Source organism: Kogia breviceps, chromosome 16 (assembly GCF_026419965.1).
Source record: "Kogia breviceps isolate mKogBre1 chromosome 16, mKogBre1 haplotype 1, whole genome shotgun sequence".
In the NCBI taxonomy this organism is placed as follows: Eukaryota; Metazoa; Chordata; class Mammalia; order Artiodactyla; family Physeteridae; genus Kogia; species Kogia breviceps.
In genome coordinates, this window is record NC_081325.1 from 12,769,938 (window position 1) to 12,786,003 (window position 16,066).

The 16,066-nt window shown below is 38.1% G+C and overlaps 1 protein-coding gene across 8 annotated transcripts in view; it reads left to right on the top strand.

Moving 5' to 3' along the window:
- The window catches only part of NBEA (neurobeachin), a 594,993-nt gene that overhangs the window by 530,460 nt on the left and 48,467 nt on the right, over nucleotides 1-16,066 (top strand). For all 8 annotated transcript variants that reach the window (XM_059042292.2, XM_067016556.1, XM_067016558.1 and 5 more), the window contains one exon: nucleotides 5,873-6,025. In XM_059042292.2, the coding sequence (XP_058898275.1) occupies nucleotides 5,873-6,025 (153 nt within the window). The remainder of the gene's footprint in view (nucleotides 1-5,872; nucleotides 6,026-16,066) is intronic.

Genomic DNA, 16,066 nt, shown 5'->3' on the forward strand with positions numbered 1-16,066 from the left:
GCCAGATGAGGACCAGAGTGGAGAAAACGTCTCACTTAGGATCATCCCGAAGGCCCTGGTCATCCTCCTTTTTCATGACTGGCTGGGATTCAAGCCTTCAAAGTCCCCACCCCTCTCCCGCTGTTCTAAATAGCCCTCAGAGGAGAGTTTCCTCAGCCTTGCTTTGTTCTCCTTGGTGGTAGCAGGCTTTCAGCCCCTTCTTTCTGGAGGGCTTAAGTTAAAATGAAAAGGACTTGCTGCCTTCACTTCGGTCAGTTTGGGTACAATTTTGCTGGGAACGTTAAAACCAACTTTTTGTAAATTTTAAATTGAACTCTTTTACACCTTTGAACCTTCTAACAAAACTAGAATAAGCAAGGTAACATCTTTTAAGCTGCAAAAGTTTCCTCTCGAAAGGTACAAATTTTATTTCTGGGTGCATCCTTTTTCTTTTATTTAATAAAGTACTTTATTGGCTCTTTTCCTCTCTTGAAGCATTCTTGCAACCGTCTCCATAGTCCCCAGAAGATTTCTAGTGATATTAAAATGATTTTATCTCATATCTTCAATAGTTTAATATTTAATGAGTACCTGCTGCATACAAAGTATAGCACCAGGAGCTGTAGGGGATTTAGCAAAATATAAACCTACAAAATTAGGCTCAAAGTCTGCTTTTCCCAAACTGTTATTAATATAAAATCCTAGGCTTCTTATGCCTTTGTGAGTCTAATTTAATGACATTCAGTGAAATAGTATTACAGTGGCAAGTAGGTTAATAATAACCACGTATTTTATATGCCCCTATACCACGGGAAAGAATGGGAAACAATATATGTGAAAAACGTTAGAGCACCAAGACACTTGAAGATAAACCGAAACTCTTTGGGCTGTCTAAATAAAAAATAAATCCATGTTGCTATATCCATGTGGATGTATATCCCTCTCAGTCCTCAAGGAAGCTTACATAGGCTAGTTCTAGAGATAGAACATGGACACAAATAACTGACAAAAGACAGATGGGAAATCCCTGACTTATGTGAGCTTATTACACATAAATCACCCTCTCCATGGAGCAACTGCATGAGCTTACATTCCTCTCCCCATTTTGGACCATTTGGGATGCTATTGATACTCACTGTCATATATAAAATGGGTAATGTGCAAATAACAATGTTCTTTATCTTCTCTACATCTTATACTAATTTCCCACGTTTTCCCAAGCAATGAGAGCAAGATGAAAAGAAAATTTTGTGGTTATTGTCTTGGTCAGCTCAGGCTACTGTGTTTTACCATAAACTAGGTAGCTTATAAACAACAGAAACTGGTTCCTCACAGTTCTGGAGGCTGGAAGTCCGAGATCAAGGTGCCCACATAGGTTCTGTGTCTTATGAGCGCCTGCCTCCTGGCTCACAGAAGGACATGTTGTATGTCCTCACAGGGCAAAGAGAGGAAGCAAGCTCTCTCAGGACTCTCACCAGGACACTAATCCCATTCACTAGGGCTCCACCCTCATGACCTCATCTAATCCTAATTACCTTCCAAACACCCTATTTCCTAATATCATCACATTAGAGGATAGGGTTTCAACATTCGAATTTTGGAGGAATAGAATATTCAGTCTGTAACAGTTACACATTTCTGACTGAGTACAAATAAATGAGAATAGCAATGATACTTTACTTCTACCTTCTAATCAGTGACCACACACCTTTACCGAATTGGCCCCTCAGTGCAGCATGGTATATACACTGTCATGCTTCCCCAGCCCAGAAGTCAAACTCATGCTAGTCATTGCTGATAGATGTTGCTGAAGCACCCTTGAGCCCCTGGTTTATCCACCACCTAAGCTGTATCATTATCTGCAAATAAGAATGTTTGTTTACCTATTAGTTTTTCTTTTAGCCCCTTGTTAATTGCCCCCTCACATTCAAGTCACTGAAAATTTACATTAACATATTAATTTCACTGTAGTTCTCCTTTCCCGCAGTTCCTTGTGCCCTTGATGTCTTGGACGTAGTTTATTATTAATATATAATTTGCCTCTCCGTATGAGCCGTCTAATTCCCTCTCCTTTTTGCATCCCCGGGTCCACACCTTTGTTTACTCATCCTCATGTGTGTTGCAGGTGGCCCTCCCTGGCACAGTCCCACGATATGTCCCCTTACTCAACACGGCCACAGCTTCCCTTCCCCTTTCCCTCCCCTTCTCCTTGCTGCTGCTGGTTCCCCCTCTCCCCCTCCCCCCCCTGCATATACCTAGTCTCTCCCCTCTCCAGTTCATTCTTTACTTTGACACCCAATGTCTTGCTTTAAAATAAATGTAATCATGTCAATAGCTCTTTTTTAAAAAAATTATTGCCAGTAAGACAAAATCCAGAGAGCTTAGATTGGCATAAAACTTCCTTCGTCATCTGACTCCATACACCTCCCACCATCTCATTCCGCCCCATCTTGATCTGCCCCCCAATATATCCTACACTCTACCCACACTCGGTTCGTACCACTCCTTGATAATACTCTCTGCCAGCCCCCCTGCCTCTTTCCCCACCTTTATCTTAGCCATGGTTGAACTCAATGTCTGATCTCCAGTGAAATCTTTTCTGACTTACCCAGAGTTCCCTGCTCTGTCCTCTCTGCTCCCTTGTGCTTTGTTTATACTTTCACAGCTCTTATTGTTGTGCATTATAACCATCTGTTTATACATTTGCCCCATAGACCAGACTATGAACTACTCAAAGGTAAGGCCATGATTGTTCATTATTTGTTTTCTTAGTACCCATCACAGTGCCTGGTATTCAAACTTTACTACATGAATAAATAAATATCAGGGAATTATATAATGGGTTTTAGGGAGATTTCTATTTAAATGGTTTAAATAGAAGAAAAATTATGATTCTTCCAAAGCTAAGCTCTGCTTATCCAGAAAATTCATTTACACAAATCTATTCAAACTCCCATAATGCTGGAGAAAATAAACATGATTATATTTTTCTATGGTTCACATTTGTTATCATAAGAGTGGATAATGATCAAATTCTCACAGAGGATTGCTAAGATAAACACATGCTATAGCAGATAAGTGTTGGTTTTAGCAGGAGAACCCATAAAGAGAACACTTTTTTTTAAATTAATTTTTATCGGAGTATGGTTGCTTTACAATGTTGTGTTAGTTTCTACTGTACAGCAAAATGAATCAGCTATACATATACATACATCCCCTCTTTTTGGGACTTCCTTCCCAGTTAGGTCACCACAGTGCATTAAATAGAGTTCCCCATTTGTTCTCTATTTTATACATAATTTCAATAGTGTATATATGTCAATCCCAATCTCCCAATTCCTCCCACCCCCTGCCCTTTCCCCCTGGGTATCCATACATTGGTTCTCTACGTCTTTGTCTCTATTTCTGCTTTGCAAATAAGATCATCTAGACCATTTTTCTAGATTCCACATATATGTGTTAATATACGATACTTGTTTTTCTCTTTCTGACTTACTTCATTCTGTATGACACTCTGTAGGTCCATCCACGTCTCTACCAATTACCCAGCTTCACTCCTTTTTATGGCTGAGTAATATTCCATTGTACATATGAGCCACATCTTCTTTATCCATTCATCTGTCAATAGACATTTAGGTTGCTTCCATGTCCTGGCTGTTGTAAATAGTGCTGCAGTGAACATTGGGGTGCATGTGTCTTTTTGAATTACAGTTTTCTCTGGGTATATGCCCAGTCGTGGGATTGCTGGGTCATATGGTAGTTCTATTTTTAGTTTTTTAAGGACCCTCCATACTGTTCTCCATAGTGGCTGTATCAATTTACATTCCCACCAACAGTGCAAGAGGGTTCCCTTTTCTCCACCCTCTCCAGCATTTATTGTTTGTAGATTTTTTGATGATAGCCATTCTGACCAGTGTGAGGTGATACCTCATTGTAGTTTTGATTTGCATTTCTCTAATGGTTAGTGATGTTGAGCATCTTTTCATGTGTTTGTTAACCATCTGTATGTCTGCTTTGGAAAAATGTCTGTTTAGGTCTTCTGACCATTTTTGGATTGGGTTGTTTGTTTTTTGATATTGAGCTACATGAGCTGTTTGTATTATTTTGGAGATTAATCCTTTGTCAGTTGCTTCATATGCAAATATTTTCTTCCATTCTAAGGGTTGTCTTTTCATCTTGTTTATGGTTCCCTTTGCTGTGAAAAAGCTTTTAAGTTTCATTAGGTCCCATCTGTTTTTTGGTTTTTTTTTTTCATTACTCTAGGAGGTGGGTCAAAAAAGATCTTGTTGCAATTTATGTCAGAGTGTTCTACCTATGCTTTCCTCTAAGAGTTTTATAGTGTCTGGTCTTACATTGAGGTCTTTAATCCATTTTGAGTTTATTTTTGTATATGGTGTTAGGGAGTGTTCTAATTTCATTCTTTTACATGTAGCTGTCCAGTTTTCCCAGCACCACTTATTGAATAGGCTGTCTTTTCTCCATTATATATTCTTGCCTCCTTTTCACAGATTAGTTGACCATAGTTGTGTGGGTTTATCTCTGGGCTTTCTCTCCTGTTCCATTGATCTATTTTTCTGTTTTTGTGCTAGTACCATACTGTCTTGATTACTGTAGCTTTGTAGTATATTCTGAAGTCAGGGAGCCTGATTCCTCCAGCTCTGTTTTTCTTTCTCCAGATTGCTTTGGCTATTCATGGTCTTTGGTGTCTCCATACAAATTGTAAAATATTTTGTTCTAGTTCTGTGAAAAATGCCATTGGTAATTTGATAAAGGGAACACTTTTACGTATGCTTTTCTGGGGTTGAAGAATCCAGTTTATTTGAAGACCTCAGTGTCTGTTGTTTTTTTTGTTCTTGGTGGGGGTGGTTGTTTATTTTTTAGCTTTTCTGTCTATCACTATGTATTCCAAAGTGAGATTCAAATTTCGGGTCCTGTGCCATCCATGTCAGACATGTTACATAAATAAATGTTCTTATGCTTTTCACAAATAAAGTTAATATAACCCTCATCTTGATATTTGAAAAGATCAGTATTTTTTCATAGTATTGATGGTAAACATAAAACTACCATGTTTTTTGTTTTCATTTCCTCAAGTTGTGGGGTTTTTTTAAAAAAAAAAAAAGGACAACAAATTAAAACTTTTAAGGTCATAAAATCAGTTCATTCCTGTATCATATTTATTCTAAAGTTACATAAACCACATATTAGACGTGCATCAAACACAAGTTTGCCTTGAACCCAGTTGTTAATGCCATACTTACATACAAGTAACACAAGTTATCTTTGCATTCAAGTTAAGAACTTAGTATTCAAGTGGCATGCATTAAATATTTAAACTTATTATGTTGCATATCATCTCTTATTGTATTTAGTGGTAGGTATAAGAACAATTTATTTTGCCAAATTATAAAATAAAACAATGAGTCTCTTCATAAAAATCATGTGTAATTGCCAGTGGAGTCAAAAAGAGAAGTAGAAGACATTACATGATTTTTAACCAATACTGGCAACAACTTTTTTTGAATTTGGATATTTTTTTAATAGCATTTGGAAAAGTTTGTTGAATAGCACAGACTTGTAGATATAGCTTTATATATTTGTTCACTGATACTATTGGGAATATTGTTGATTCTGTAACCCATTTCTCTTAACTAATTTGTGGCAAGATAAGATTGAAAATCTTATAAATTATCAAGCATATTGTTCAAGAAAAATGTTTGCCTTCTTTTCCTAGACTCCTATCTAAAGAAAATTAAATAAAGAATGGAACTAAGTAAAAATAATATTGAATTTAAGTAAAGAAATTAATTCTGTTTACAGTTGTTATAAATTAATACTTTCATTCAACTGATTTTTTAAATGGTTGAATATGCTACATTTTTATTCCTGGCAGGAGCTAATTCCAGAGTTCTATTACCTACCGGAGATGTTTGTCAACAGTAATGGATATAATCTTGGAGTCAGAGAAGATGAAGTGGTGGTAAATGATGTTGATCTTCCCCCTTGGGCAAAGAAACCTGAAGACTTTGTACGGATCAACAGGATGGTAAGAGCGATTTTGTTTTTGCTTGAGCAGTCACAAGGAAGTAAAAAATATTCTGTAGTTTAGTTTTCAGCTACTAACAAATTGTCTTTTAACATCTATAAATACAAGGCTAAATTTTTGAGAAAAAAAAAGCATTTTACTGTTGTCTTTTGATAGCAGTTCCTTATTGTAGAGTGGATTTTCCTTTCATGAGGACTAATAAAAGAATGGTAATTCAATTATATTTGCTCCCTTAGGAGAAGACAATCAGATGAGCATCTGTTGACTAATGTATTCTAAAATGGTCGAAATTGATGCCCATTCTTTATTTTTGTCTATTGGCTAAACCTGCACTCTTTTTTCACTCGTAAAATACTCAGAACAACATAATATACATTTAGAACATATTTGTATGTAGGAAATTATAAGCTGTGAAACATACCTTAAAATGTAATATACGTGACTAGGAGAACACCCATCTTGTAAACATTCTTAGATAGAAAATGTCATTACTTTTTGAATCTGTATGACAGATGTCTGGGTGTTCAAATAGAAAATGTGTAAATAGAATGTTTTCATGTGGTTATTTTATAGGTCTTAATATATTTTATCCATATTTAAGGAGATTTTAATCTCAATGGGGTTACGGTATATGGAAATGAACCACTTTACCAAACAACGTCTCTAGTGTAGTATTGTTCTTGGCCAACTGAGGAATTATATCAATAAAGCCTATGACCCCAAATATGTTTTTAACCCTGTTTCACTCCCAGTTTTTCCAGCTGTTCCATAAATATGTTTTATTTCATTTTAACAGCTTATTTATTTGAATTAGAATCCAAATAAGGTCCACATATTGCAGTGGACCTCACATATCCCTCAGTCTCTTCTTTAGTAAGAGCTGTATAATTCATATATATCACACAGACACAATTCACATACCATACAAGTCAACCATTTCAAGTAAAGAAAAAAAGTCAGTGGGTTTTAGTCTATTCACAGAGTTGTGCAACCACCACCACAGTCAAAAATGAACATTTTCATTAGCCCATTAAGAAACCCAATACCCTTTATCATTTCCCCATGCCCATTTTCACCATTCCCCCAACCAGCCCTAGGCAACCACTAATCTACTTTCTATCTCTAAAGATTTGCCTATCCTGTTTGTTTCGCATAAACAGGATCATACAATATGTGGTTCCTTCTTCTACCCCTGATTCTATGTCTCTTTTTGTCACTGTCAATCACATGCTCCCTTCAATTTTAGAGCTTATTTTCTGTCTCCAAGAAATATTTTATTTTTAATACACTTTATTTTAGAAAGCTGGTACTGAGACAGTAGACCTATATTTAAAATTACTGTATAGATAATCTGTAATCTAGTCTCCCCCTGAGGTAATATCATGTAGTACATAAATTTTATATAGGATTTCTCTCACTTCTCAATCTGGAAATTGGCACTTTCAGGTATATGGCATAATCTCACACCATCTTCTTGAACAATAGATTATCTCTTCAATTTATCTTTTTAATGTGCAGGATTTATACTTTAGTGATGCATACTTCTAAAGTCTATACTTATTTTTAGAACTGGTTGTTTATTATTACCACAATACCCTTACGTACTTGAATACTGGCTATGATATCAGTGTAAGGATACCAGATCCACAAACTCAACCCTGGAACCCACTACATACTGAGTTGTGTCTGAGATGCATCTCTCAGTCACATCATTTCACTGTATATTTCTAGAGACCAAGAACTGTGCCTGCAAGAGTAGTTAGTCACCAGATATTTGCTGTTATGAATGATTGAATGAATCACATGAGGTAATAATCTTGATGATTTTAGCATGTTGTCTAGTTAGGTCCAAACTAGTGAAACGAAATGAATCCTTCACTCAGGCAGGCAAAGTAGCAAAAATTGTTGGACCAAATTTTCTCTTGCTCTGATTAAACACAGGTTTTTATGTGGCTGCTAATAATTAATAAATGCCAGGTGGTTATATTGGAAAGAATACTTGGGGTTTAAAAGTTTCCTGGCTCTTGAATCTGGGCTTTGCCATTTACTAGCTTCATTGCCCTGAGTAAATTATGGAGCATCTCTGGTTCTCATATTTCTCATCTGTAAACTGGGACTACCTTATGAGTGTTTTTAAAAAATCATTATTTGTGATAAAATTCACTTGTGCAATTTTAATGATTTTTAGCAAATTTGCAGAGTTGTGTGACCATCACCAAAATCTAATTTTAGAACATTTCTTTTGCCCCAGAATTATCCTGTGCCCACCTCCAGCCCCAGACAATCATTAGTCTGCCTCCTCTCTCCATAGGTTTGCCTCTTCAGGACATTTTTCTTAAATAGACCCATACAATATGTGTTCTTTTGTGTTTGATGTCTTTCACTTAGCATAGATTTTGAGATCCATCCATGTTGTAGCATATATCAGTTTTCATTCCTCTTTTTGCATAATGATAGTCCACTGTATGGATATACCACATTTTGTTTATCCATTCATCAGTTGATGAACTTTTGAGTTGTTTCCACTTTTTGGCTGTTATGAATAATTCTACTATGAATGTTCACATAGAAGTCTCTATATGGACATGTGTTTTCCTTGCTTTGGGGTATACACCTAGTGGTAGAATTTCTGAGTCATGTAGTAAATTTATATTTAGCTTTTTAAGAAATTAACTGTTTTGCAAAGTGACTGTGTATCTTACATTCCCAATAGCAATGTATGACTGTTCCAAGTTCCTCCACATCTCCATCAACACTTGTTACTGTCTGTTTCTTTTCATTATAGCCATTATTGTGGATGTGAAGTAATATTTCATTACAATTTTAATTTGCATTTCCCTGGTGACTGATGACGTTGAGAATCTCTTCATGTGTTCATGTTCATAAAACATTTTTAGATATATTTTAATAAACATCAGGTAATGATTCATTATAGATAACAACTTCTGTGTTCCTCATTAGTGAAAAAGTTTTAAATGCTTCCAGAATTAGTAATTTTATTAATGATATGCCTAATTGAAAAAGAAAAAGCAGTTGTGTTTCTAAACACAAATCCCCAGGGCAGCATCATGCACAGAGTTTTTTTAATGTAGGGAGAGATGTTTATTATGCATGATAAATTATCAGATAGTTATTACTGATATAAACTGAACAAGCAGGACCATACAGTCTTGACTAAACCTGCAGAAAAATCACAGTGCTTCATTCATCTAGTATGTTGGGTACTAATGCAGTCCAGCTAAATAAACTTAGCAAATAAATGAAGTTTCTAGATTTTTATGGCTAAGTGAGAACTTTTTTGAACCCTGTTGTGGTTGTTGTTCTAAAATGTATTCCTACTTGGTTTTCTACCCTCTTATACAAAGGATGAAACTTCTCTTTATTATCATAAGTACCCATTATTCTGTGAAGTGATATAATTCCATATCTATTATTTTTCTATTTTCTTCTTTAGATTGTTAGCTATCATCACACTTTCCTTTAATGGCCATAGTGATTCAAATTTTTCTTATAATCTCTAGTCTACAAAATCAGACAATCAAACTTATCAAGGCCTTATGATAAACAAGAGTCAGTCGAGTGCTAACAGAGGCCCTAAGGGAAGTGTAAACTTTATAGCTTTAGAGGAGAGTGACTGTCTTCTACCTCAGGTTTCACTGGCCATTGTTTGATCAGTTCCAGATTTGGGAGTTGGTACTCAAACGTGAAGTGACAAAACCCTCCCTTAGTAAGTGGAATGTTACTCTAGACAGCACCCAGTTTATACCTCTTTTTACGTATAAAGAGCTACATGATGGGGCTAGTAGGACACTGTGCTTTCTTCCAGGATGTAGTTGCTTACAATTTTTTTCCTCTGCTTTCCTCATTCCAAGACTTACAGCTGACAGCTGCTGCACAGGAGGTTGGATACCCTAATCTTAGTCACCCTACCCTGTATCCCAGTGGTGGTCCTGAGTCATCCCAATGTGACGGCTGACCAAGATAAAATAATGGCAGTAGTGCTTATAACCTATGCCATCTATTGATTGTTTATTACTTGTCAAATACTGTGCTAGAGCTTCAGGTGCAATATTCTTTTAATCCTCAAAAAGTCTTCTGAAATGAGAATTATACTGAAACTCAGTGAGGTGTAAGTTACTTTGGCAAAGATCACCTACTTACCAGAGTGGCAATGTTCCTACCCAAGTGACTTGAGGAGCTGTGGAGAGGGAGAGGGAAAGAAGGAGGGAAGGAAACACGTCTTCTAACTAGAAGCCAGTACCTTGGGGCCAGCAGAAGAAAAGACAGAGATAAGAGGGAATTGACCCCAAACCAGCAGCGTGTTCCAGCCTCAACAGCTAAGCAGACCTGACTTTCTGTGATCATGTTTCTAACTCTTTATCCCCAAAGTCCTCACCCCATAAGACCTCCTTTCCCAGCCAGTTAAAAGATCGGTTTAGAGCTGAGGAAGTCCCAAGTTCCACCACCCAGCGGGTGTTGGAAGAAGGCTATCTTCCAACTCTACAAAATGGAGGAAATGGCATTATTTTACATTAGTTTACATGTTAAACTTTATAGTCACACACAGGATTTGAGACCTGGAACAGACCTTTATTTGAATAAGCAGACTGAGACGCAGAAAGGCAAAGTGACTGACCCCAGTTCTGGACCCAAGTGCCCTTTCTTACTTACTGTGCCTGGCATCACAGGTTGGCACTCTGAATGTCACGCCCTCTATACCCATTTACAGACTTTAAAAGTTCACCTATATTTTAAACAAAATATGGCTTTATAGATCGACTTGAGAACCAATCCAGATTAGATTAATCCTGTTTCTACTGCAATATATGTTCCAAACACCAAATTATAAAGCACCTTGAAATACAACCTGTGTGTTATTTGCAAACTATCTGTATCTAAGCATGGATGACCTCCAAACACCTCATTTGACTCAGACTTATGATTCAGATTTAATCAGTGACACTCTGGCCTATCTTATTATTCATGTGATCACCACATAAGAGTTTTTAGAAATCCCTTTTCCTTAGAAATACCTGATTCTCACAAAACGGTCTCATATAATCCGGGTTTTAAGAGAATTAGCAGCTTATTCATTGAAAGATACAGCCTGAGAAAGGATAATAACACTGTAAAAACAATTTAAACTCGAAAATAGATTTTTCCCTCTTATTTTAAGAGAGAATAAAATACACAAAGGCAAGTTTTGAGTAATAAATTATTTTTTATATACTTACAGTTGCTTAGGGTACTTGTATTACACATAAATATAATATAATAAATAATTTACTCCTGGTCCTAACATTACCAGCTCAAGAACTGAATTCTGTTCTATGCACCTCTTATCGCTTATATTTTGTCTTTCTAAGAGATGAAGCACTGCTGAGCAAGTCAGAATACAGTGCTTCTTCAAAATAAATCTGACTATTTAGTACCACTGTAAACACATATTCATCGACCTTCGTGCTCAGTGTACTAGGGACTATAAGGATTGCATATGATATGGTGAAGTAACTGTTCCGCAAAGATTTGCTTTCATCTGTTCAAAAGAATAAGGTTTTATAACTAAAGTATGAGAGATGAATACTTGTGCATGTCTGAAAATGTCATAAAACATTTTCAGAAATGAATGGTACATTTTTATTGTAAGTAATAAGTTCCAACTTGGCTTCATGAAGAAATGAAAGAAGCAAGGCACTTTTTTTCTCTATACAAAACCAAATTCTTGGTATCTTATTATAGGCATTATGAATTTGGTAAGACTTGTGAACTAAACCTTTACTCCATGGAATGAAAGGTTTTACACAAAATTCTGCTTATTTGGGAAAATCAAACTGCCCCAGTCTTGATTCCCTGGGACACCAGGAGGCAATGACAGGTTAAATTGATCCTACGTAGCAGGTGCCTAGCCAGCACGTAATAGGTGGCTTGAGAAGTGTTTATTCTTTGTCTGCTTTCCCTGGGTTTTCCTTGAAGGGACTCTACAGAATAGAAAGGGAAAGCTACCATGTGTATCAAAAGATTCTATGTCTATAGCTGCCATTCTTGGTGCATCAGAATTGAGCTAAAGGGCAGACCCAAGCTGCTGCCTCTGGGAAGAGTGCTAAAGCATCAGAGCAGGCTTCCCTGGTGGCGCAGTGGTTGGGAGTCCGCCTGCCGATGCAGAGGACACGGGTTCGTGTCCCGGTCCGGGAAGATCCCGCGGAGCGGCTGGGCGCGTGAGCCAAGGCCGCTGAGCCTGTGCGTCCGGAGCCTGTGCTCCGCAATGGGAGAGGCCTCAACAGTGAGAGGCCCGCGTACCGAACAAAAAAAAAAAAAAAAAAAAAAAAGCATCAGAGCTATCAAAAGTCACGTTACAAAATGTAGCCGTGTGTGTGTATAGCTGCTCTTCTGTCTCAGTGTCTCCTGTACTTTTCTTTAACTTGAAGTTTTCCTTCACAGCACCCTATGTATGGTTTCCTTTGCTCCAACCTCTGGTCCATTTTCCCGTCATACTGATGGGAAATGATCATATTGATGTTATGAAGACATAAGGTCAGCCACCTGTGTTAAAACTAGAAAATGTAACCAATTATCTACCTATCTTTTTTTGCTGAAGAAATATTTACTTGATGAATATTTCTATAATTACCTGGGTGATAGTATAAAATATACAAGTCTTTAAATTTTTATAAGTTTTCCATAAATTCCATGAATACAACATCCACCTTTTATTATTATTTTGTGGCATTGAAAGTTTCTAACTTTATACAGGCTGGGTAGCTCATACAGGATTTAGTGCTTATGAAATGGAATGGGTTTAGAGGAAATGCGCTCTAGTATATTTATAATTTGGACTGGGATTATCTTCAGTTATGTGATGGAGTTTTTTGTAATGAGCCTAAAGTATAAAATGAAAATGTCATATAGCCCAAAGAAATGACATTCACAGTGGTAAAAAAGCCTTCGGCTCTTGTATGGATTAGTATTCTGTATCCGTACAAAGGAGCACTCCCTCCTTCTTCTCTCAAGCTGTCATTAAGAAATTCAAGGCAAAGAAGACAAAAATAATGTTATAAAAAGGGATGATATCATTGATAATAAATGATCAGCCTCATTATCCCATGCCAGCAATTAAAAAGGCATTTGATGCATTTGTAGATGCCTTCATGTGCTGACAGCCTCATTAACTTTTCTTATTTTTTAAAATGAAACAATACTTTGAATTTTTAATGATGTGCTTCTTTTAGTCTGTTTTTTTTTTAAATTTATAGACAACGATATATATAATTGGCTAGAGTTGTTTGTATTTTGTACATATGGTGGCAAGGTTTGTGTTTCACTGAAGAACTGTGAAATTCAAAATTTGGCTTCATTAGCAAACCTGGAAAGGTGCTAGAGACACTTTTAGTAGACATTTCAATAAATTCTCAATGCATTGAGTTCATACATCAAGGACTGGTTTAATTTATCCACACGAAGCTAGGCTGATTGCGACCGACTCAGTCATGAAACCTTAATAAAGCACTGTGTTCAGTTCTAACATGATTATAATCTGACCTCCTCAGGAAGGGCAGAAATAGAAAGTATGTCTGATAGCATTACCTTAATGCTGGGTTCATCAATCATAATCTGCCCTTTTTAAAAATTTGTTTTAGAAAAAGGCCTCTCTCGGATGTGCACTACTAATCTGTCCAGCGCTCCTCCCGGCACGTGGCTGGTGCCGTGGGACCAGGCGCAGACCATTCTGTCTGCCGGGGGCGGGCAGCGCGCTGAAGCAGAGAGCACAGTGGGGTGTGCTTTTGCTTTGACTGTATTACATCCTTTGTTAGAGTCTCACTTTTTAAGGAAAAGGTCTCTTTTGTGATAGGTAAAAATGTGCATTTAGGGTATATTGTACTGAAAAAATACCTTGCTCAAAAACGAAGTTTAAGCAAATAGCATAACATAAGAATTGTTGGAAGTCTTTGGCAGCATCTTAAAATATTGAGATGGAAAAGGTATATATATTGCAATAGATATCTTGTATGTGAGTGCCTGCCCTGCCACCTGTTAGCCGGGACACTCTGGACGGGTAAGGCATCCTTATCTCTTGCAGCCTCACAGTCTTCCTTATCTCTGAAACTGGGGATTTGCTCACTACATAAACCTGTATTGAGAGCCAGTTCTGAGTAAGGTATTATGGAAAACACAAAGAAGAGCTGGCCCTGAATCCTACTCTAAATAAGGCTAGAGTAAGGCAGAGGAATCCCTTCATTTAGCCCCATCACTGAGGGCCTGTTACTGTCTTCATGCTGCTCTAGGCCCTGGAGACACAAGCGTGAGCCACGCAGCCAGTGGCCTTCAGGAGCTCCCACTTCAGTTAGGAACCCGCATGAATGAACATACAGCCTCCGTCAGCGCTCAGTCAACAGATCATTAGTGAGCGTTGCAGGTGCTATTTTATGTGTTTGGAGTCTACCAGTGAACCAACAGACAAAGATCTCGGCCCTCATAGAGCTTACTTTTGATCAAAGAAAAACAGACAATGAACAGAAATTAATAAGTAAAATATCTAGAATGTTAGCAGGTGATCAATACTGTGGAAAAAAGAAGTGCAAGGCAAGGTGATCAGAAATACAGGGGTGGGTGGTCAGGATCCCCTCACTGTGACGGTGAAGGGCGTGAGAGAGTGACCCAGAGGCTCTTCCTCTCCTGGGAGAAGAGCCGCGAAGGCAGAGGAAACATCCGAGCCAAGGCCCTGTGGCAGGGGTGTGCTTGGCAAGGAAGCCAGTGGGCTGGGGTGGGGTCAACACGGAGCGCGCAGTAGGAGGAGAGGACTGAGTGGTAACAGGTGCAAGTCACATATGTCCTTGAAGGCCACTGAAACACTTTGCATTTTTACTGTGACGGAGCTGAGATCAAGAGTGGTTGCAGTGCTTTAAGCAGACGAGTTCTACGATTCTGCTGTGCTGTGAAAGGGTCACTCGGGCTGCAGTGATGCGAATGAACTGTTGAGGCACAGGGTAGCGTCAGGCCCATCTGTTAGGAGGTACTGTGAGAGATCATGGTGGCTTGGACCAGCGTGGTAACGGTGAAGGCAGTAAGAAATTAATCAATTCTGGACATATTGCAAAGTTGGAGACAACAGTTTCTCTCTGCAACTTCCTAGTGGTGACCTTTTCCCCTTCGATTTCTCTAGTCCTACAGAGCCAGGTAGAGGAAGGGTGGGGGCCAAGTGTGCTGAGTGGTGGTGGCTAGAGCAGCAGAGATGGATTACTTTCTAGAATAAGTAATTCTTCTGGGAAAAGAATGGGGTGGGGAATAACTAATATCATCGTATTTGAGTTTTAGCAGAAATTCGAGCAGCAGGAAAAGCCCAAAGTCAACATGTTTCTCTTCCACCAAACTGTGATCTTTTTGAGGGCGTGTCATACGTACTCATCGGTATATCCTCCAGGGCTAGCGTCTGACATGTGGTGGGTGGTCAGTAATTTGGGGCTGGAGAGAGTTTAGGCTGTATTCACCTTGATGATTTGCATTTCAGTGTGATGCGTTCCTGGAGATCAGACATTTTGTCTTGTTTCTCACAGTATCCCTGGGGCCTAGAATAATTCCCGGCACATAAGAGGTGCTCCATATTGAATGAGTGAACGATGAACAAATGAAAAAACGAATGACTGATCCGTCTGTTTGAGATCATCTTCCCTCAGATGTCCTTACAGTGCACTTCCCGATTGCAGTCCTTAATTGTCACAAACTCAAGGAAGCCTCCTCTGACTTCCTCCTCTAACTTAGCAGTCCCCTACCCATCCATACATACCTCTTAACTTTCTTTCCTGTCTTTCTCCTTTCCTTAGCACTTATCACCTTCAGACATACTCTCTTACTAATTACTAGTCTCTCCCCACTACAATGTAAACTTTCTGACAGGGATTTTGGTTTCACGTATTCACTGCTGTGATCCTAGGGTCTAGAATAGTGTTTGACACATAGCAGATGGTCAGTCAATATTTGTTGAATGAATGAATGAATGAATGAATTCCCCCCCCAACCCTCACTTCCTGACATTTCTTTTCTTCCTTC